The sequence below is a fragment of the Ptychodera flava genome, chromosome 13 (genome assembly GCF_041260155.1).
Source record: "Ptychodera flava strain L36383 chromosome 13, AS_Pfla_20210202, whole genome shotgun sequence".
NCBI lineage: Eukaryota > Metazoa > Hemichordata > Enteropneusta > Ptychoderidae > Ptychodera > Ptychodera flava.
The window spans coordinates 25,330,616-25,355,089 of record NC_091940.1 but is presented as its reverse complement, the minus strand read 5'-3'; the positions used below and the strand labels follow the sequence as shown (position 1 = coordinate 25,355,089).

At 36.1% G+C, this 24,474-nt stretch overlaps 1 protein-coding gene across 1 annotated transcript in view; it reads left to right on the top strand.

The window, feature by feature from the left end:
- Positions 1 to 19,258, top strand: part of LOC139147948 (E3 ubiquitin-protein ligase TRAF7-like) — a 54,098-nt gene extending 34,840 nt beyond the window's left edge. The window contains exons 5-13 of the mRNA XM_070719194.1: positions 2,023 to 2,132; positions 3,175 to 3,286; positions 4,846 to 4,987; positions 6,129 to 6,236; positions 8,672 to 8,749; positions 9,704 to 9,926; positions 12,342 to 12,490; positions 13,485 to 13,604; positions 15,924 to 19,258. Of these exons, the coding sequence (XP_070575295.1) occupies positions 2,087 to 2,132; positions 3,175 to 3,286; positions 4,846 to 4,987; positions 6,129 to 6,236; positions 8,672 to 8,749; positions 9,704 to 9,926; positions 12,342 to 12,490; positions 13,485 to 13,604; positions 15,924 to 15,992 (1,047 nt within the window). The 5' untranslated portion in view covers positions 2,023 to 2,086 and the 3' untranslated portion in view covers positions 15,993 to 19,258. The remainder of the gene's footprint in view (positions 1 to 2,022; positions 2,133 to 3,174; positions 3,287 to 4,845; positions 4,988 to 6,128; positions 6,237 to 8,671; positions 8,750 to 9,703; positions 9,927 to 12,341; positions 12,491 to 13,484; positions 13,605 to 15,923) is intronic.
- Positions 19,259 to 24,474: the final 5,216 nt, after the last annotated feature.

The following is a 24,474-nucleotide window of genomic DNA, read 5'->3' as shown; positions in this document are numbered from 1 at the left end:
GTAGAATTAGCAAAGCCCAAACTTTGAAAGGAATACCTTATATTTCATCTATTTTTAGGTGGAACAGCTTGAAGTAAGCGTCAACTTGAACAGCAAAAATAGAAATATCCGTATACATGAATTTGAAAGTTGAATTGCTTGCACGATGCATTCATAAAATGGATTCATGCATTGAGTGAAACTCCATAACAAACTAATGATTGAGGTTAAATATATTAAAATAACGAAAGTTACCATGATCAAACACTTGTAAAATTGATAAAAGTATCACCAACATAGATTTTTTTGTGTATCCGGATGTAGTACATGACTTGGGGCCACCGATTATTTTCTGTTCATGACTCATCTGTTAGTAGGTCTTCCAGAGATTAATATATTTATTTAGAAAATTGAATTTTCCATGACGTTGGCATACAAATAAAAATATCAGTTTCTGAAAAATGATCATATTTCAGGCCCATGATATAATGAATGATCTGATCAAGTAAAAATATGACAATGAATAAAAATATATTGTAAATTATCATTTTCAATGAATCAGGAAGTTGATATACCGCCATCTTCTGTATAGGCTGAAAACACTACGCTGTGTTCTGAAGTGTGTTCAAGACGTGTTAGAATAGGATGCTTTTCAAAAGGCACATGCACCCGTTGCGTAATTTAACACCTTGGGGATTCTATAGTTAGCCTACTCACACTGTTATTCATCAACTTACAGAAAGATACAGGCATTTACACAATCCATATTCATAGTGTTATATATGTATATGATGTATTTATCTTAATATAACTGGCCTTGCTCTTCATTTGGACCATTCACATGATTGTGAATTTTTAATTGTGCCTCAAATTGCCACTGAGCATTGTCTAACATTGGATATTAGGCGCCATATAAATTTTGTTACATTGATAGATGAATGGACAGAATGGAAATGTTGATTATAGAAAAAATACATATGTGTCACAGTATACAGGCTGTGCTGCATGTACTTTATTAAAAGGGCCAGCAGCTTTAACTTTTGATGATTTTGTCCACTGTTTATGTTTTGAATGGCATCTACAGTTTCTTGAACTTCTTGAAGCATATGGAGATACACAGTGTACCGGTATATAGCTTGTCAACTCCGCACGTACATTTGTGGGCTGCATTGTTATTGATGACAAGTGAATTCTCGTCCGGACTAGAATTCAAATGTAAACAATAACAGTGCATTCTGCATGTATAGATCATGCTGTTTTGACAAGCTGCATAATAAGTGTTTCAAAATGTTCTTGGAAGTAGAACAAGAACTTGTAAAAACAAAAATATTGAAGAGATTATCATAAGTGACAACTACTGACCCTTTAAGTGAAGGAAAGCAGATTTCAAGAGAAGGAGTTTGATCATTATTAAAAGAAGGTCTATGGTACATACGACACATCTGTTTCTCAAATGATGAGTGACAGTATTCTTGTCATTGACTCACAACAGTAATTTCGTAACTTTTTACCAGATTACACAAAATTTGTCACTTCGAGTTAATCTTTACGGGTGTAGGGACATTTTTGTGTGAAGCACACCTGGCACCACCACTAACACTCCTACAGCTGTTCAAATTCAAGATAACAATATTGTTACTGTCATTTTCTAGTATTTGTTAATTGAAACTGGTAAATTGTTTATTTACCTTGCATGATACTGATTATTGGACCTGATTTGTTTTCTCATTGAACTGTGCACACTGATTCCCTGTAAACAGGTCCACACTCACCATTGATACCAACAGTGGGTTTGGGCCAAACCATGGTGGTGAAAGGGTTAACAGGGTTAAATGATGAGGTATGCTGTGTAAAACAGTTATGCAGATACATACTGTGGAAATGTTGTGTGTACTGAAAGTTTATGTAACTAAATAAAACATACAACTTTCTCTTCTCTTTCAGAGGCATCAGCAATGTATTTGTTTTCCTGAAATTCTGGATTTATGATTGAAAAACAGAATTCTAATCTCAGCATTTGATTTATTTTTTCTCTTTCTTCAGTGCTTTGGGTCAACTACAGCAGAAACATGAACACCTACAGCAAGTCGTTGAACAACAACAGAACATGATAACTGCCTACATACCAAATGGAAGCCGCAAACTTATCAACAGTAAGTACATGTTTGGAAATTATTTTCCTGATCTTTCTCTAAGCCGTTGGCCCCCATATACCTGTATGTACAAAGGTCCTGCCAACCTTCAACCTGTTCATACCCCAAATACCTGTAAACAGGTTCATACTGGTTCATGAATACAGTTGGTAAGGTATGGGCCAAACCGTGGTGATGAAAGAATTAAAACAATGGGGAAGTACCAAAAGTCTGGTGATGGAAGAGTTATTGCAAACACTTCCACTTCTGTTATCAAAAGTCACTGCCATATTTGTGACAAGAAGGCTGGAAAAGCAAAAATCTGTGTTTCGGCGTGGCAGTATTATATCAGTTGAATCTGTAGGCTTTGAAGGAACATGCAAAACCAGTTCACAAATTTCAGTTTTGCATTACTCTTACAATCTTCTGTGAGCCAGAACAGAAGGAGCCGTTTGGTAGAGTAGCCATTTGCTCATCTATTAAACGGCCAGTAGCTGTAGCGTTTGATGATTTTTTTTACTATTTTAGTTTTGTATGTATTTCTCAATTGCAAGTTCTTGTTTTACTCCCAAAAACACGATGAAACACCAACAGCATTTATCTGTGTAAAATGCACTGTTATTGTTTACATTTGAATTCCAGTCCGGACCAGAATTCACTAAACAACAATAACAATGCAGTCCACACATGTACAGGCTGAGTTGACAAGCTGAATACTGTGTATCTCAACATGCTTTTTTGGAGTAGAAAATTAATAAAACAATCATTAAAGGTTACAGCTACTGGCCCTTTAAGTTGTATATGTTCACTGTCATGTTTAGGAACTACATGTACATTTATTTCTTCAGTTTTGAATTAGTAATTGATTGATAATATTAGAAACTTTGAAATTGATGACGACTCTGTTCTACATGGCAAGTTATCGCAAGTCTGGAAACAATAACCCATGGCAAGTATAGATGCGCTTGCTAGCATTCTATATTGTGATCTATATTGTTGTGAAAATAAATGTGAAATATGTTGTATGAATAAGTGAAAATATTTATTGTGTATTTTGATACAGCGAGTTTCAATGGTAAACCAAGATCTCTCAGTGCAAGTGCAAGTTTGGACGGAATCGGCAAGACCGAGAAATGGATGATGCCGTTTGAGTTCAAATGCATCGGAACGCTAAGGTACTGGAGTAGTTACCCCTTTGTGAGAACAGTGTGGACATACGTATGGCAGTCTTTTCCTTGCACAAAGTCATGATCTTTCTCTGTTTTTTGTAGTTGACTGCGGTAGCGTTGACATGTTGACAGTGTAACCAACAGAAACTGATCAACAAATCTAGAAGGTTGTTATGTACATTTCCAGAGCACTGTGTGATGATTAACCGTGTCTTAAGAGTGGTCTGAATTGGTCATTCTTCTCCATGTTCCGTATCTTAGCACCGAAAAAATTGAATTTAGTCGTGTCAGTAGTGCAACCACTTGAATCTTGTTCCAAGAAAAGATATTTATTTTTATGACTCCTCCTTCAGGCACCTGTAAACCGTTGGTGGCATTCATCCTGTGTCAGTTAAACTGATTATTATAACTACTGAACCTATCTGGAGGTCCTGACCACAATTTGATGGCAGCCACTTGCATGAGAGACACGACTGATTTTCAATATTTTAAGGGCCAGAGGAAAATTTGCTTTATACATGTACCAGTGGAACTGTTTACATCATGTTTGCATTGTGGTTGTCTGTGTGTGTGTGTGTTCAGTGTTCCAAATTTTTTTTGCAAAGAATTAATTTTAAGTATTAATGATATGAAACATTCGGTTTTGACCAAAAAAGTGGAACATTAATTCACTGTGTGATTCTATAATCTGCGATTTTAAAAGATTTAATGATTTCATGGATAACTTATTGGCAAAACGTATAACCCAGGAAAACTCCTCTGGCCCAAAACTGGCAAACAAGGTATCTGGCTAGACTCAGAACAGTTAATAAGAATCAATAAATGACCATAAACATATATACTTAAAGAACTGCCTAACTACGACACCACTCTGTAAACAAATCAGAAGTCATCAGTCTAACTATTCTGCCAGCAAGCACTCTGAGCTAGTCTCCATGGTGATACTCAAGTACCGGAGATGTTATGATTTACAAACTAGCTAATTTGTAGGACAGTCAAGTATTAAATGATCGCTGTGTTTTTTTTCAAGGGTTTGGAACTTAGTGTTATGGTTGCCAACTAATGTACTGTATCTACTGTCCTCAGATATGTTTGTATTTACATGCACAAAGGGTATCGGTTTTGTGTTTTGCTGATGAATTATTCATGAAATTATTCAAAACCTTAAAATCACAGATTTATAGAATCACCATGGAGAATTTCGTGTTCCAATTTTTTTGGTTAAAAATACACAAAAATAATGGAAAAAAATCATCAAAATTCGAAAAAATATTGTGAATAGTTGTAGTTCCCAGGGCTTTGTCGGCTTTTCTACCTACTACAGATGGTACAAATGGCAGCACTTAATGAAAAAAATGCAAAAAGAATCCTGCATCTTTCTTCATGGCAGCCTAGAGCCAGTTACACATTTGGACTTCATACATGAACTAGACACACTACTTGTGTAACATTTAGTTCATAACATAAGTTGCCTCACATCATAATTCCACATTTGCTTTCACTCTATCTTCTGTATTCTGTTTCACTGCAGTGAAGTTGACAAAAAAATGATTGTTTCATTCCAGGGGTCACCAAGGTTGCGTGTTGTGCACGGCCACCAGGAACAACCGGCTGTACAGTGCTAGTTCTAGCGGGGACATCAGAGTTTGGGATATGGACAGTTTATCAAGGGGTACAATACAGACATTTAAAGGACATACAGGACCAGTAAGTCATCTCGGTCAATTCCTAACAGAGCCTTTTACATCAGTAATCAAACAGTCCGTGTGCTAATTTGAGAATTACTGCAGCCCCATCTTGCCTACTGTTGATGAATAACTTCTATGCAGAAATGTTGTGCAGAAAGGTGCTTTACATGTACAAAAGCCTCTGAGAAAACAGCTTCTTTTTTTGTGGAAGATCTTTTTATTGAGATGGCTATACTTCCACCCTAAGGGAACCATGATAATGTATTTGCTTTATTAAATTCAAGTAATGAGCAATGAAAAGAAAGGCAGGTAGATACATGTAAGAAAATATGTTACCTTAGGAAAAGTGAAATTGTGAAGTTAGCTTGTAGTTCAGTTACACAATAATACCATCTCGCAGCCCATAGTGGACGAAAGGAAACTGCACAACATAATGTACAAGGCAAAGCCTAGTACATTATGGAGTACAAAGTTTGCTCGAGTCCATTATGGGCTGGCAGGGGTACATTATTGTCAGTACCGGTTCTTTATAGTTTTGGCAATGCCGGGCAATTAGTAGATGTAGAAAACAACTAGGGCCACAATACTGGATAATCAGATACATTAATATCAGTAATAATCTGGGTGGATGACATCACAAAATTCACTGGTATTGACAAAGCTGTAATGTAATAGTTCATATAGTGTCTAATATCCATGGCAAATGATGATGCTCAAAGTTCACAGAAATGCTTGTTGAAAAGCTGAGTTTTGAGTAATGTTTGTATTTATGGCAATGGTTTTCTGATTTCTTGTACTAATGAGCCAATGAGAATATTTCATTCATTTATCATCAGCTGATGTGGTGTTACATACACCAGCCAATCAGAACAGCTGTGTCTGACTACCAAGAGGTGGCATTGACTCCAAGTTTCTCTTCTAGAGTTCGTCCATGTTGAACTTGATCATTTACTGTGATTAAGATGTCTGTCACACTACAAGAGCCCAGGCATCAATTCATAAATATTTTAAAATCATAAGTAAAACCTTTGGATTATGCATGATTGTGGGTATATTAATCAGAATGGCAGTATAAATATCAGATGAGACACAAGAATGACGGACAAGTCAATGGTGGTCACATGACAGACACCTGACTGAATGTTTTGAATATTTGTCAGGTTCATGCACTGCTGGTGGGCGATGACTTCCTGTACAGTGCTGGCGCTGATCGGGCAATCAGAAGTTGGCATTTTGAGAAACGAAATCCAGAACACAAGTGTAGGAAGGTGAGAATCAATGCAAAATACAGAGCGAACATGTACATTTTATCACAAATGTTTATGATTTTTGATGTAAAGATCTTGTCGGTACAGTCTGAAGATTGATTTTGAAAGATCAGTTTAAACTAGGTACTGATTTTTGCATTCATTAACTGGGTTTCTTCAAATTTTGGTGATACTTGCATATTTGTATATTTTGGGAATTTTTTCCTGCCTTTTGGTCAAAAAATCTCTGAAAGTGCTTGTCCAATTGCTTTGAAATTTGATGTAAAGGTCCCTACAGATGATCCGTTCCAGTTTTGTTGAAATCGTGACAAAACCAGCAATATTGTATTTTCAGGCAATGTTTGCTCTTTTTGGTCAAAAAATACCAAATATCTCGTTATTGTAATTCCCTGGTCCAATTCCAACAACTTAAGAACAGCTGCACATTTCACCACTGTATTTTGAATTTAGTGTGTAGATGCATGCTGAACAGATGAATAGATGGGAGTTTGTTTAAATGGAGCCATCATTTACCAAAGTTATGGAAATGAGCAACAAAAATGACATATGATAAAAATTCAATAACTACCAATCAGATTGCTTTGAAAATTGGTATGCAAGTACATATAAGGTAGACTTCATATGTGTTGTCACTTTTTAGCTGATAACTGGAATTTTCGGCTTTTCATAAATACAGAAATCCATTATTTGATTCATTGAAATTAAAATGCTAGTCCAACAGCTTTCAAATTCAGTTTACAGGTTCCTAGACATATCTGCCCTGTGGATTTTTTGCAAATGATTATGAAATTTGCATAATGTTTTGTTATTTTTATTGAGAAAGTCGAGATACACGTATTTGAATTTGATTTTTGAGGTGTCAGAAAAATCTTTTTCGATTACCTCATATTCTTGTTTCGTCATCACAGCCGTATGATATGGGGCCACGAAAGACTTACTTTGATTAAATATCAAAATGTTCAGGAAATATTAAAGAATAGAATGCCTTCGACTTCTCTCAGCTGACTGTTTAGGATTTACCGGTAAAAGATTGTGAATGTAGAAATAATTGAAACGTGTCAAACCGTAAAGAGCGGCAATCATTGTAGGGGATGTCAGTTCAGTGTTTCCACTGATTGATGGAGTCATTAAGTGAAATCAATACGGTCTTATTGTCTCATCAACAGATCAATGAATCCAGAAAAAAAGTTTGTGAAAATTTTGCAAATATGCCACAGTCATCCAGGCTGTTTAAATGATGTATGTACTTACATATAGAGAGAAATGAATAGGGTTTCTCGGTTAAATGAGATATTATGTGGCCTTAAAATCATAGGAATATAGTAAAACCTTGTATGTTATTTGTGAATTGTATCTTTAACCTTGTTTACCCCCCGATTTCCCATAAACAGGTCCACATTCACCATTGATAACAATGAATAGGGTCAAACCATTATGGTGAGAGGGTTGAAAAAATATTCAGTAGTCCTATATTTATTGCTGGTATCCAGGAACGTAATAAGTATACATGTAGCTGCATGAGTGCACTGTACTTATATGTTCCAGAGATTTTATGGGTTTTTCCAGGGTCTGGTTTTTATTGTATGATTTTCAAAGAGAATTCCGGGCCCTTCCCAATTAATTATCATTCATTGTGAATTTGCCTATGTAGTGTGAACTCCAAAGGGAATTGGTGGCCCTTTCTTGTATAGAAGGCCAGAAAAATACAACATTGAAATTGGACTTGGAATTTTTGGAAAAAAATATTAAAAGCTGATCAAAAAATGAAAATTGAGACGAGTTTACTTCATTAATGATGATAGATTTCAATTAATTAAGAACAGGAATTTGTTGATTTTGCCCTCATTATGTTGTCATTATTAATCAGTATTTGTATCTGTAAAGATGACAGTTTCTTTAATCAGCGACAGATGTACATTGTAGTGATAGAATGTGTAGAAAATACTGACAGATACAGACATTATTGAAATGATAGCTAGATTTCAAGAAAAATTTCTGTGAAAATCATTTGCCATTCATGATGTGAAATCGGCAAAAATTAGATAATTCCTGTTTAATAATATATGTCCATGAGCAGTTGTAAACCAACACTATTTATACTTTAAAATTATTTATATTTTTTGAAATGCATCTGCATGTTTTAAATATCACAAAAGACAGCGGATCTGTATTTTGAAATTTCTTTATTTTAAACAGATGTGCATTTTTCAAATGTCACAGAGAGCAGTAAAAATAGATTACTGTACAATCTCAAAAGCAAAAACACAACCAGCATGATGCTGAGGTACATGTAGCTATACAAATACATGTAGTGTGGTGTCGGTATATCAGTTTTACAGAGCTGATCAAAGCAAAGCATTACAACAGGAAAAAGCTGCACATTTACCACATTCCTAGATTGCTCATTTACAAGTTTTGATTTACCTCATTCCCAGGATGCTCACTGTGATGCTGTCTGTGCCCTGGTATTGGTTGGGCGCAATCTATTTTCTTCATCTCATTCCTGTATTAAGGTAAGCCCCCGAATATTATCCCGAGTGTACTGCCATGACAGACCAAAATCATGCTCAATTTAAAAATTTAAGCTCCGGTAAATATTAGATTTTCTTATCACCTGATCTGAAATGTTTCAGATTAATGGAAATTCTGACCTCAGTACTAATGAGAATTTGAAACATTTGTACTCCATGCCCATTCAATGTTTGATCTTTGTCCATCTATCTGTAGTTTTAGTCAGTTTCACCCAAGGGATTGTTGCTATAACTCTCGTGTATGCCTAAAGGACATCGGATGCTAGCTCAGACAGTTTTGATTTCTCTCCAAACATGAATGCATTTGTCAATGATTTCAGTGCATGCAAGACTAGATAGACTAAGTTGACAAGCCAAAATACCAGTATTTTAGCCCTTTTAGCGCCAAAGTCAACTTTTGTCACATTTATAAATTGTACCCTAGTCAAATTTTTTCAGATTCCTGCTAAAATTTTGATGAAAACCTGTAGCCAATGAAATGTGATGTCCGTTTGGTCCAAAATAGTGAAAAAAAATTACAGAAAAATTCATAAAAATTATCAAAATGTTGTACTAAAATTTTGGTGGGAAAAATTACAGCACTCAAAGGGTTAATATGCTTCCGGGAAGTCAACCAAGAAACTGTTGTTTATACACTAAGTCAAAACACCAAAAGGAAATATCCAAAGTTTCAGTTACAGAGCTTAAGCTGCCACCAGACGGTGAGGTTTCATTTTGCCAGGAGTCACCCATTTGAAATACCATTGTAGAGAACTCAAAATGAAAAACCACCTCTCCAGAATGTATGATGTTCTTCACCTCAGTCAGTTTAACTTTAATGCACAGTAGGCCTCTGACTGAGTCTTCTAGAGCGTATCTGTCTTAAAAACATCGCACCGAACAAACATTAAAATAAGACAGGATGACTCTGAATGAACTCGTATCCAACTTTTCCAGGTGTGGAACTCTAACACGCTGGAACCGGTTCACACAATTCCCGGTCTGCATCACTGGGTGAGAGCCCTTGCTGTGGATCTGTCCAAGGAGAGAATGTACAGCGGAGGCCATAACACCATCTATGTCTGGGATGCAGGCAACAAATTTGCACTGAAGAGAAAGATGGATCACACGCACGGCTCGGTTCACTCTCTCTGTATCACATCCAAGTATCTCATTGTTGGTGAGTAATTTTACCCTTTTCACTGCCATGCTATGGTATGTCCCCATTGTGTTCAATAGAATGGGGTGACCCACGTGCAGGAGAATGGGTTACTTGGCGTTGATTGTCATTGCATGTCCTTCAATACTTTTACAAAACCAAGGAATTTGTCCTTGTTGGTTCTGCAAAGCAAGAAGGGTTCTGGCCCGTGGTATTTTAATCCCCTTCTCTCCTGGGAGTGTTACACTTCACAAATACCTGGCTGAATTGTTTAAAATATGCTCAATTTCTGATAAACTTGTGTATCAAATCATCTTAAACAAGTTCCATCTTGATTCAATGTGTCAGCTGCTCCATGCCCATCAATGGATGTTTACACTGATGTGTTTACAACTTTGTGTTTCTCATATTTTGAGAGACATGAGCACAATTGAGAAATTCTACAAAATCCAACTCATTGAAAAAAATAAAGATGCATTTATAAATTAACTTTCAACTATAACTGTGCATTCATACATATATGCACTGTGTTGACGCGGTATTATATTGAGTTTTTCACCATTCTCTAAAGAGTTCACAGAAAAAATGTAGTTGTAAATTTACGGACAGCTGCTGCTGTAACCTCCACAAATGTAATAATCTCCACAAATGTAATATCAACCACAATTGTAATAAAATGCACCCATAAATGTAATATCTTCCATAAATGTAACAAAAATCACCATAAATGTAATAAAAACACCAACCACAAATGTAATAAATGGTAACCATAAATGTAATAAAAAAATCACCCATAAATGTAATACTTGTCAACCATAAATGTAATAAATCTATTTTGTCGTCGCAATTCAGGAATTAACCCTTAAATATTGATGTATGTAATAAGGAAAGCAACTCCACACATTATTCATTTCTTAATTGTTTGCGTTTAGTGTGTTTTTCATATTTGAAAGTGTATTTTACGTTTCCCTGTTTTGTGTACAGAACTGATTGGCCATGGCTAGACACAGCCGTAATCTGAACGTCAGTGCAGTCTCTACTCCAGAGTGGGGAAGACTGTTTAACACTACGATCCTTTAACGCCGTTTTTTCGAAAATTGCCGTACTTTCTTAAGCAATCGCCTCAAATTCGTCTTCAGTGGATAAATTGTGTGGAATAATCGATAGATTGTCTGTATTCCTATGTTGTCCCACTTGAAGTTTGTTCCTTCACTAGGGATGCCAGGATGTCTAATTGTGTTCAAGGTAGTGTTCGTATTGTTTTTTACTAGATTGAAATATATGTTCTCGTCAACATGTTTTGTGTTGTAAGTTTCTGTTATAAGGTTTTATATTTCTCTGTTATTTATTCTGAGTCATCTGTCATAAACTTTGTGTGGTATCACTGGTTGACAAGTTATTTTGACGCTTCCTTATTATGTAATTATCAGTGTCTAGAACTGCTGTTCTACTTCCATTATCTAACGGTTTGATCAGTACCTCGCCGTTTTCTTTAGCGTTCTCAAAGTATTCTATTCTGTGTTTCGGAAAGAAAACCTAGTTTCAGGAAAGTATGCAATAACATTACACTAGTCTTATTAAAGTTATTATTTACTCAGGCCATTGATAAACAAATGATCACATATGCAAGTTCAAGTTTATTACATTTATGGTTGAGTTTTATTACATTTATGGTTAATTTGTTTATTACATTTGTGGTTGCGGGTTTTTACATTAATGGTTGACTATTTTATTACATTTGTGGTTGATTTTATTACAATTGTGGTTGATATTACATTTGTGGAGATTATTACATTTGTGGAGGTTACAGCTGCTGTAAATTGGTAGGTTACAGTATGAAAGGAGAATTATGGGAAGTTTGCTAATTTGACCAAAGCGCATGCTCCTGTGAGTAACAGGGTACTTTGCTCCTGGCATCCACAACATTTCAGTGTATGTGTGAACTGTATACACAGAATCATACAGACAACTTCTGTGAATACATGTATGTTTAAAACAATCGTCAATGTCACAAGTAGAACTTGCACTGTTGGTTTAAACACGGCAAGTTTTCTCAAATTGCTGGCCTGCACCATTTTGTTTTCAAATCTTTGTTTAGCTTTCCTTAAAAAAAGACTCAAACAGTTCACCATGTAGTTTTTGGTACTCGGAGAAACAAATTACTTAAAATTCACAAATGTTTGAAATTCAAAATGACCGCCATTCCTATATTTAACACTATGGAGAAATACTACATTTTCTATTTTCGCAAAAACAAGGTGGTGAAAACTTTGATCTTTCCACAAAGTTCAAAATGAGTCCAAACAATCAGTGTATCAGCAAAGAAATGTCAAACTTTCAGAGTTTAAATGTCTGTCCCATATGTGAATAGTATCTTACAGATGACTTTTGATTATATTGATGTTTGCTATTACTATTTTTCTCCCCGTTGTACAGGAACATACAACCAGAATATACAGTTGTATGACATTGATAAATTGCAACACGTCAAAGTGTTGAGTGGTCATGTCGGCACGGTAACAGAGCTGGTGTCTTCTCCATCTGGGCAGTTCTTGTTCTCATCGTCCTACGACAATACAGTACAGGTATGTGCAAGCAGTCTCTTCACTTCAATCTTAGAGGGGTACTGACTAGAATTTTGATGGTTTGGTTTGTTCTGGTGAAACAGGTACATTTATCTGAAGCCCAGTTGAGCAATGTATTCATTGTTTTGATTGAGTCTGTGTCCGATGTATGATAGCAAGTATGTGTGAGTGAGTGCTTCAGGAACTCTACATCATGTGAGGTGGGTGGATGGGGGGTAGGGGTTGCGGTCAGAAAATTGTAACAACTTGGCTCTGCTATTGAACCGTGCTTTATTAAGGGTTTGGATTTAGCCAAGCAGTTTTGACTGTGATGTCTTCACTAAGTGACTTGGTGCCTTACGTTGTGAGTTGAAATCCAATCGAGAATTCACAAAATTTTCTTTATCGTTTCACTTTATCACACTAAGTGCATTGTGGGTAATACACAATGTATTTGTCCATACTAGTCAATGTACACTATACCGCCAACATACAGCTTCATGTGAAATCTGGACATTTTATGCCCATACCTTGTAGTGAAGCAACAACAGCAAGAGAAACTCATGAAAAACATGCAAAGGTCAAAATATCGCTTTCTCTACATCTTGTTTTGATCAGATTTCCTTGACCTTCCCCTTCTCAATTTATATTGAAGCACAGGACGTAAAATTTAGGGTACACTCTCATCAGGCAATTGACGCTCAATGTGCGTAGAACTGTCGAACAGTACAGAAATAACAGCCCAATCATTGTTTCAAGATTTGCTCCCCAATCAGCTGGTTATTATATTAGCAAACCCAAAAACTAGTTCTTGGTGTGTGATGATCTAGACTGCCAGATAAAGTAATATTTTTGTGGACCTGATGGCTGTCAGTAATTCTGTAATGTACTTGGTCTTTAGGCTTGGCCCGCTGAAGTGTACCGTAGAGATTGCTCATGAATAATATTCTGGTGTCTTTTATATGCTCAGAGAAAGGGGATGATATTATTGTTGTGTTGACTTGTATTTTGTCAGATCTGGAACATGGAAAACTTCCTCCCAATCCAGAGTCTGTACCGCCACGAGGGCAGTGTCAATACGCTATGCCTACACAACGATCTTCTCTTCAGTGGAGCTGACGACAAGGAGATCAAGGTAAGATCACAGAGACGTCACCAGCCAGCTCATAAATATTGCAAAGAACTGCTGGAATCCTCTGGAAGTCTCATTAACTTTACCTCAGTTTACCCTTGGCCGTACTACTCAAAATTATATGAGGAGACAACACATACCACAGTGTACCCTTTCTTCTAAACACAAACAAATACTAAAGATCAAGTGACATGACTCAAATCCATACACTTGTAAAGTGTCTAGATTCTCCGGAGATTCAAGTCACTAATGTCTTATGTATTTTATATCAGCTATTGCAGTAATTGTGATTATTTCAGTTGAGCATCTAACAGAAAAATCCTAGAGTTTATATATATTTGTACACAGTAAGAAAACATTACATGGTAACAGATTCTGTACATCGTCTCAGAGCTGTGTTACACGTCTGTGTCAGCCAAGATAGCGCATGGCTGTAACAGTGCTATGATTCAGGTATAAGTCACACAGGTGTGTGCTTGTGTACGTACAGTATACAGTATTTGCTGTAAAGTGTCAGGGTCTGAAATTTTTGTCAACATTTTATATAATATGTGGTAAAAGAACAGAACTGTCATTTAACAGAATCATCAAAACTTAAAATTTTTTGAGATTTTAAAGACCCTGCAACAGGCCCAGAAATTCACAACTTGGGACAGCTCAGCTGTTTACAGTCATGTTTCAGACCTGTATCCTCAGCAATGAACACAGTCAGAAACTACATGACTGTATACAGACCTGTACTGACATATCAGAAACCAATCTATGAATACAGCTCTGAAATCTTCTCAAAATTACAGGGCCTGTGATGGGTTTTACAAAAACCCTGCAACAGAAGACTGATCCGAGTCTTGTACAGACATGTCCTGTAATCCGCATTTTGACCATTTGAGTTTGTGCTATTCTGTTGGAAAACAAATTTTGTTTGATCCAAAATATAACACAAATGTATACTGTTATCTCAGAAATATAAGCTATAAAATCCGATTGACTATGAAAAGACGACACGTAACTCTCATTTATCAAACTGCTCAAGCTACCCTTTTTTATGGGGCAGACCCACTATATTATGTGACACACTGCAAATTTCTTTGGGAACAACAGCTAGTGCATTTGATGATTTTGGAGTTGTAATATATACATGTAGGACCAACCAATGATATGTAGACAGCTGTTTATAACATCAAAGAAGAAAAAATGATGGAGGCCTGAACTTGACCCTGATTTATGAAAAGAGGGCCCGAACTTGACCTTGTATTCCGACCAACATCTGTCAAGCAGCTGTTCTGGTCTAGGTGCCAGGTTTCCATATTTTCTTTCTTGGCCTGATCGCTTATTGATTTGTCCAGAAACAAGATCTTTTGCCCTGAGGGGTTGGGGGTTCGTCACTGCCACATTGATGACTTTCTTTGTAAAGAGTTCATACAGACTCTGTTCACGGTTGTTTATGTACAGGCATTGCCAATCAGGGCAGATCACTTGTCAGCTGTTCAGTGCGACATAGACATTGTATGCTAATCGTATAGGAATACCCCTGTGTCATGCAAATGAAGTGCCTATGAACTGATCTATGGTTTGTTCATCCAACTTTCAAAATCACTGACTCTACCGAATATAACACACATACTGCATCACGTTTCAAATGGACACAGAAGTGATGTTGATATTACTTGATTTTGATAATTTTTGTTACAATTAGCATATATATGTCTCTGTCCCTAAATTATGAAATATGAAATATTGGTCACTGGTTAGTAAAATATAATTAATAATTAGGTGGACAAGTCTTTGTTGTATCTTTCAGCTGTGTATTGTACTCACATCAGCCCATATTTACATGTTTCGTGTTTATTGTTGTCAAGGAAAATTACTGTCTGGTTATATAATGTAAACAGTGCATGCCAAGCATAACATGGATATTTTTCATTATTTTTGTTTTAAATTTCAACTTAAGTTTCTTGGTCTTTGCCCTAAAGCATGTTGAGATACACACAGTGTTTAGCATGTTAACTCAGCCTGTGCATGTGTAGACTGCATTGTTACCATTGACAAATGAATTTTGGCCAGGACTAGAATTCAAATTTAACACTAACTGCATTTTATACATATGTATGACGTGTTGACAAGCTAAGTATCTGGTGTTTTAAACTGCTTTTGAGAGTAGAACAAGAACTTGCAATTGACAAACAAAACAAAAAAATAGAGTAAAAATCACGAATAGTCACCTATAACCTCATAAGCCAATGTGACTTGTTCCTAAAAATTTGTTTGCACCGGCCATGAATGTCTCAAAAATTCAATATTGATTTGTTTCTATCTCGACAGATATTCAAGTATTTCAAACTGGTGCACCACAGCAGTTATGGCATACATATCACACCAGAAGATACATAAATGAGCTGAGCGAGACACCATGACCAAAACGCCAAACAAAAAAAGAGAACTTACAAGCAAGAAGACTTAGTTGTCACATCTCAGAAGTCATTCCATTTCATACAGGGTGTACGAAAATCCTGAAAATATTCCACAACTTTTACTGAGTATGGAATTGATTATTACAAATTTTGCAATGCAGAAAAAAAAGGAGAAGAAATGTGCTCATGTTTTGCAAGTTGATTTTGAAATTTTCAATATGGCAGGAAATTTTGACATTGAACTTCCTTTCTGACATTGACACTTCAGATTGTTTGTTTTCACAGCGATTTTATTCACAACACACATTTTGAAACCCCTGACATTCTGTCATGACAGAAAAAGTCAAACAAATTCATCTGGCCTATATCTCCAGGAAACTAAACAATGACGTTTGACCTTTGACCTCGAGACAATTTCAATGAGTGTATTGTTGGAATTGTTGGAATCTGCTCAGCTCTCTGAAGCCATCCAAAAGTGAACAAGCAGTCTTAAGATTTTCTGTTTTCACCTGCAAAATCTTGTAAGTGAATTTGACTAAGCAGGAATGAATTACGTAAAAATCTTCTTGTCATATTGTTACTTTCAAAAGGTTGAAAGCCAGAAAGCCAGACGCAGACCCATAAACGTCTTCAAAAGTACCTGATTATTGCAACAGAAAATTTAAATGTTTAACAGGGTTTAGAAGCCAGTTGCATTGCTTAAAGGGGCGGTTCCCAATCCCTGATCCTTGCATCAGTGGTTGTTGACACTGACTGTGTATGTGATTTTAGTCCTTTGTTCTCCTTTGAAAATTGTACACAGTTGATTTGCTCAGAGATAAAGCTGATACGCAAACCTTTTCCCTTTCACTGAGCCACGTTTTACACCTTGTCCGATGAGGGCGCTGTTTCAATTTAACAGAAGCATTGCAAATGCAGGCAGGGTAGGGTCCCACAGCTTCTGAAAACACAAGGGCATTTTACTGCTTCCATGGAAACTGATCTGCACATTTTAATCCCCCCCCAGGAAAGTGAATGAAATCATTCTAAACAAGCAGAGAAACTAATATTATTTTGTTAAAATTTCACAAAACAAATTCCCAAGTATTATTAGAAATAAATTCAACTGTGGTTAGTGTTGACAATAAGTGTCTTTGTTATAGAGGCACTACTATATATGTAACAATTAATTATAATTTATGATACGTGTATTAAGTAGAGATAGAAAGGTATTATAAATTCCCTTTATAATATGTTAAAAAGTGATTTCCAATATTTAATGTAAGTTCCTATTGTTGCTGAAAAACATATGAACATTTCTCAAAAATAAAAATTCTATTAACTTCACAGAATTGTACATAATTTAAAACATAAGATATCAAATGTGTTGAATGGGGTCAAGGGCTATAAGTTTGAAAAACAATATGAAATCTATGCAGAAACATGTAATTAGCTTGTCGTTGTAGTTATCACGGTTCTGTAGCTTGTGTTGATGTTGTCATTTTCATTCCGCTCAGACATAAGTAATCTACAAAATCTGTGATTCAATAATCACTGAATTTTGTAGATTTGACAATCAGTTGCTCAAGGCAGGTTGCAGCCCTGCCTTGAACAACAGATATTCCATTCTATGAATGCTGGTGCAATGTCATTTGCTCACAGCACGAGAAGATGATTCTGGTTTTGTTCCGCCTAAGGCTACCTTGCCCAGCTTAATATACCAACTGTATACAGTTGGTTTTCATCTCCAGATATTTAATTTTCAAATGAAAAATTTCCAGCTTAGGTAACTAAACTAATATATATATAAAAAAATGATGCAATTTGTCATGTGACCAAACGAATTAATCTCATACCTAATTACCGTAACTGTTGTTAAATTCAGGTAGTTTGTGCACAGGTCTTGTTGATGTGGATCTTAATTGGTAATTAACCATCATGCATTTCATAAACCTGGCCCCAAACCTGAATACTTTGAAAATGATGTCGTGGTTGGGAAGTCACAGTTACCGGTAATTATCGATGAGTTGAATTTTCGCTGAAATTTACAAATTCTTGTTTTACTCCTGTCAATGTGCCAAAACTTATATCTGCTTTTTCTGATCCGCTGTGTTATTTAGATAAGTTTGAGAAAAAAATTATAGTTAGAAATATAAGTATTGATATTTACCAATGCGATATTTAAAAGAGTTACAGAAAGAAATGTGGATGTTATAGTCGGAGTCTAGATGTGTGTGTGTCTTTGGAATTGCATGCTAAGGGTTAATTGCTTTCCCAATGAGGTTGTAGGTGACCGTTGGTCAGAGGTAGCTTAGGTCAAGGTTAAGTGATGTGAAGTTATAGGTCATTGCAAGGTAATGGGTAGAGTTCATCATGTCATGTGACATACAGGTCATATGGCTAAGTCATGTGACAATCTGGGGTCATTACATGGTTTTAGGTGGTGCAGTTCTACATAAAGTTGGGTTGAGCTTCAGTCTTACATTTTACGTAGAATTTCTGTTGGGACTATCTATTTCAAGAATGGGCCAAGCCATTCCCTTTTTAGGAGTAGGTCAAGTGTGTTTTTGTCGTTCAGTGCAATGGACGCTGCTAAAATATTTTACAATAATATGCAGTTGATTATATTTGCTGTTGGTGTTTATTAAGGGATATACTTTGTGAGAGGCCAAGTTGCAGCTGCTGGCAATCTTTACAAAAGGGAGAGTTCAAGGTTGGTGCACTCTGACTATAGGTCCTGATACAATCTAAAGACAAATATGGCAAAATATCAGATAGAATCTTGTGCTTTCACCATAGAGGGCATGCTTCATTTTGATCACAAAAACCACCGAAGTGAGGTGGCTTCGCTATTGCAATATCATCATTTATCACTTTGTGTTTCAATCTTAGTCTGGAACTTTGTTTTGAACAATGGTGACTGCTAGGATCTGAGCCTACTGTTTTTCAACATTGTAGCCATGGAAAATATATGTTGGTGTGATCATCAGTATAACAATGGTCTATATTTGTTAACTTGATCTGTTTTGTTTAAATGACTGGATCTACAGAGTATGTAGCCAACAATTCCTTTTGATTGTGTCTTTTTCACTTATCTGAAATGTTTATCAGTGTTATGTATTTGACATTCTTCATACTGTCACAGTTTTAATTTCACCATTTTAATTTCTAGCCCTGTTATTTTCTGTGGCAAAGTTTAGACCTCTGCATTTTGAACGAGGATGAAAGACTTATTGGGCTGTTGAACTGTTGAAACATTTATATGACAAAAAAGAATTTGTAATAGACATAAACCTCTGATCTGTTCTCCATGAAACAACTTGCGAATACTGCTGCGTGAAATTTACTTGAAAGCAGTGTTTATGTTTGACCGTAATTGAGAACTTCACTCTCTCTGTACTTTAACAGTAGTTTGCATTTTAAGCCTATCACCCCCGTTTCCCTGTATAGAGGTCCAACTTTGCCATAGAAAACAATGGAATTGGACCAAACCATGGTGGTGAAAGGGTTAAACCAAATTGATGTGTCACTGTTGCAATTAATTGCTTTGTTTCTCAAAGAGAATTCACATGTCACTGGTGTTGTTTAAAGTCTTGACTCAAAGAACTTGTAAACTTACCTTAGAGAGTTAAAGGGGAAGTTCACCAAGGATGATTTTTACATATGTAAAAATCATCCTTGGTGAACTTCCCCTTTAAAGGTATACTGTCACCTGTTCCAATTTTTCCGCAGTTACCATGGAAAGATGAAATCTAACCAATCACAGATTTTAAGCAGGTGGCCACTTTTTCAAAAAAGCGCCCTCACATGGGCATTTTGAATACCCAGGAACGCCCCTTTGACCATATATGGGCATATTTAGATTACAGGTGACTGTATACCTTTAAAGGGCCAGTAGCTGTAACTTTTGATAATTTTTTTGACTATTTTTTTTTTCATGGTAACTAAAATTTCTTGTTGTACTCCCCAAAGCATGTCGAGATACACGGTATTCAGCTTTTTTACTCAACCTGTACATGTATAGACTGTATCGTTATTGTTGATATGCGAATTCTGATCTGGGCTAAAATTCAAATGTAAACAGTAACAGATCATCCTACAAGTGTAAATGCTGTGTTGCAATCTAAATAGTAGGAGTTTTAACATGCTTTAGGGAGTAAAACAAGAAAATCTTGTTGACATGAAAAACAAAAATGATGAAAAATGTCCTCAAAGTTACAGCCACTGGCCCTTTAAGACATACCATAAGTTAATAGTCTTTTCACCTATGTGCGTAAGTTAGAGCGCACACAGTCGATAGAAATATTTTGCATCTGTCATCCATGTTTGTTTGTGTCTTTTACATCGACAGTTCAAAAAAAAGATGGTGTCTCCTTCTATGTATACTGACAGGGGTTGCAACTTCGCCTCGACCAGAGTTGTCCGTGTAACGATCAGTGTGAGAAATGAACCAAACGCCTCATACTGCTCCGTACGTGTGTTGTTCTTCCATTTAACAGATGTTTTTTACTTATTAAGAAATGCTGCAATGACAAAAGAAGTGTAATGTTTCACCGTATTGTATTAGCATGATTTTGTTACTGGTACCTATTGTGTAATATCAACATTATTACGAATATAATCCCATATAATTATTGTGAATTATTTCATGTATAGTCGAATAATATCCCCCATAATGATAGGGGAACTAATATTTCTGTTCAAATTTTCATAGGTATAACTGTCGATTCTTGAAAATATCAATTAAAAGGGATTTTTTCATTAATGTGCAAACAATAACTTTGCTATTTTTTTTCAGAGAATTCCAAAATAGTGAATATTAATAATTGGTCCAATCCAAACTTATGTATCAAAATATCTTTATCACTATGAAATTTCATATTTTCTTTTTTAAAAACAATATTTGTTGAACTTAAGGAAGCTATCTTTTTATTGACTTACAGTGTGTTGCATTGCAAGGATATAGGTTTTGTTAGTGTGGCAGGTCCCTCTTCCGTAGTCTTTTGACAAAATTTGTTCATTTACCTCTGTGATAATAAGTAAAATATTATAATAGAGCATTTATTATGTTAAATAGCGTAATCAACAAAAAAAAAAGTATGATATTGTAATCTGAAATCGACATCAGCTTTAATCTTGACTTTGATAAGTGTTTAAATACAGATATTAAAATAATTAAAAGAAGAAAGAATGTTGGAATGTTTAAGTAAGTTAATTTATACAAAAGTGAAAACAGGCTGCCAGCTTTGTTGTTGTACCTCACCCCTATGTTTTTGTCCTATCTTCACTTGGTATGTTCCAAGTGAAGATGCTGACGCTGTGTGTAGACCGATTCATTTAATCAGTAGGAGAGAGAAGCATGGAATTTTGATGCACACCTAATAACTTTGCTGTCTTTTTTCAAAAGAAGTAGTGATTTTTGTCACCGAGCCATGCATTGCCGTGAGTTGAATTGCTTACTTAGGAAATATCACTTTCAATAATGCCATGGGTGTAGTTTTCAAAGAGATACCATAGAACTTGACTGAAAGATCCGTCGGTCGAGGACGCTCCCTACGCTCCCCTCCTCTTAACCCTTTCACCACCATGGTTTTACCCAAACCCATCGTTATCAATGGTGATCTTGGACCTGTTTACAGGGAACTGGGGGTGAACAGGTTAAGAGGGGGGAGCAAAGAGAGTGCCCTAGAGCGAGGGATCTTCCAGTCTACCATAGAACCAATTCTTTTTTTTAGTCTTTATTTCTTGTGTAGGCCTTGTTCTGAAGTGTGCTTTAGTTTTATAAAGTCATTGTGTTGAGACATTTAGAAACGCTGTCTTGGAGAACAGAAATTACAATGTAGAGGTTACTGATAATGAAAACAGCAGTTGTAAGAGTGTTTATATGTAGTACACGCAAACACAGCCTCAAAGAATCAGTCAAGTGTGTGTCTCCCCATCTCCGATCTTAACAACGACTGATGTGCATTGTAAGTTGCCGCAGTGAACTCAAAAAAATGAAGTACCTACAACTGACACAACAGTCTCCTCAAACACACAAAATGAAGTTTTAACCTAATTTAAATAGTTACCAAGCTAGCTTACTAATAACAAGCTATGCTACCTCCCCATCTGGCAGCCATGTTGGTTGTCTTCTTACCCAAGAGACTGTCAATAAGCTCAGCTGTTCAGTATTATTGGTTCTGACAAGATTTTGTTGAACAAGGGAAACTCAACACTGCATCTTCAGTGGTTGTTAGTGTTGGATCCTTGGTGGAGACTCATACACAACTGAATCTTTCAATCTAGCAGAGAGAGAGAGACAGAGAGAGACAGAGAGAGAGACAAGGGCGGGTGAGAGAGGGGGAGGGAGTGTGTGTGTGTGTGTGAGAGAGAGAGAGAGAGAGAGAGAGAGAGAGAGAGAGAGAGAGAGAGAGAGAGAGAGAGAGAAATGGATTCCAAAGATGTAAGCAGCGGGGAGGCCCTGATCAAGTGTAAATAGATGACCCTAGACTGCTTCCTACATACACATGAAGTGTCATGGTTGGCCTGGTGCTCATAATATCCTGTACCAGCACCTCCCCAGTATTTACAACTACAATCCCTTTGATAATCAGTCTTCCTGTATATGTATTTCCAAAGATATCAATTAGATTGCACCAAAAGCAACACCAAATTAGTTTCTTTTATTTCGTTAGCAAATAACATAAACAAGAACTACCAGATTTCTAAGTTTTCTGCGATACAGACAGACACATGTACAAAGTATTAAGCACATGTGAAAATGGTTTACATATACAGTAATAGCGCACAGGACAATCAATACAAGCAGAAACAAATATGTTCAAAGCCCATCTAGATACTGCAGAAATTATAGCAACTTGCCATTTAGATGGCTGGGACGTTTTCAAATTTACTTGATATTGCTGAAAGTTTACTGGAAATTGCAGCAATTATCATTAACTTGTCCGAGACTGGCAGCTGTTAAAGGAGGCTTTGTGCATACAGTATGTCAATTTTAGGGACTGGTCAGTTTCTTCGGCCTGGGGGGGGGGTGGATTATTTTTTGCCGACGTCAAAAAGTGGCTGACCCCCCCCATTCCAAATTTTGAAAACAGGGTGACCCCCCTATCCCAAATTTCGAAAACAGGGTGACCCCCCCCCCACGCGACAACTGTAAAACAAAAGGTGGACATAATATATATATATATATATATATATATATATATATATATATATATATATATATATATATATATATATATATATATATATATATATATATATATATATATATATATATATATATATATATATATATATATATTTTACATACATTTATATTTTAACAGTCATTCTGTGCTTTAATGAAATTGTTGACATGTCAGTTGTAAGATATGAATTTCAAAGTGTCAATCTTGAAGTTTGAATACAGTACATTTTGAATGAGTTGTGAATGTATTTCACATTTTCTATGCCTAACCAGATGTCCTGAACAGAAATGGATGTCAATCATGAATATCAAAGAGGAAAAAGCAGTAAATCAAAAATTTTGATGAGTGTTAAGACTTGCCAGCCATCCAATTAAATCTCCTGGGGAGCCATAGAGAGGCATTTTAGCCAAATCTGATGTGTGCAGTGTCTGAGATGACCTTTTCTTGTAACATTGAAACCATAAAAGCACAGCTAATAATGACAAAAACTGCCTTTTTGACTGTTATTTTGGTCATCAAAAAGCATCATTCTACAGAAAACCTGAGACACAAAGGAAAACAGTTGCATCAATGAGAACGAAAGATATCTTGTCATTTTTCTATCTCTAAAATAAGTCACTTTATCAAATATATATTGTGAAATATTTGTGCATGTTGCTTTCTCATACTGAATTCTCATACAGAGAACAGAAAAGTATCAGGAATTTGTCATGCTTTTCATATGAAACGAATGCAGATTTCATAACGGTACACTTTCACTTAGCAAACATCAAGATATCTCTGGCATATATCTCTGATTTATTAAAGTATGGCAACCGAAGGGCGCGGAGAAAAATATGAAACATCCTGATACCTCTGATATATATTTCTTGTTTATTCAAGTCATGCACAGGAATGGCGTGCTGAAAATGTCTGATATATTAAAGTAATGTGCTCGAAGAGCACGCTGAAAAATATTGAACATACAGATATCTCTGATATATGTATGCCTGATATGTTAAAGTTGGGCGTGCTGAAAATATGTCTGATTATTAAAGTGGCGCGCAGAAAATGCAACTGAATGATGAAATTTGTGGCTGACACAATGCATTTTAGGCAATGATGAGCCTGTGTCGAAATTCAAAAACACACTGACCCCCCCCCCTATGGGCATTTCGAAAACATGGTGACCCCCTATCACCAAAGTCAAAAACAGGGTGACCCCCCCATGAATCCACCGGCCCCCCCCAGGCCGAAGATACTGACCAGTCCCTAAGAAAAAAATAATGCACTGACAGTTACTCTCAGTCA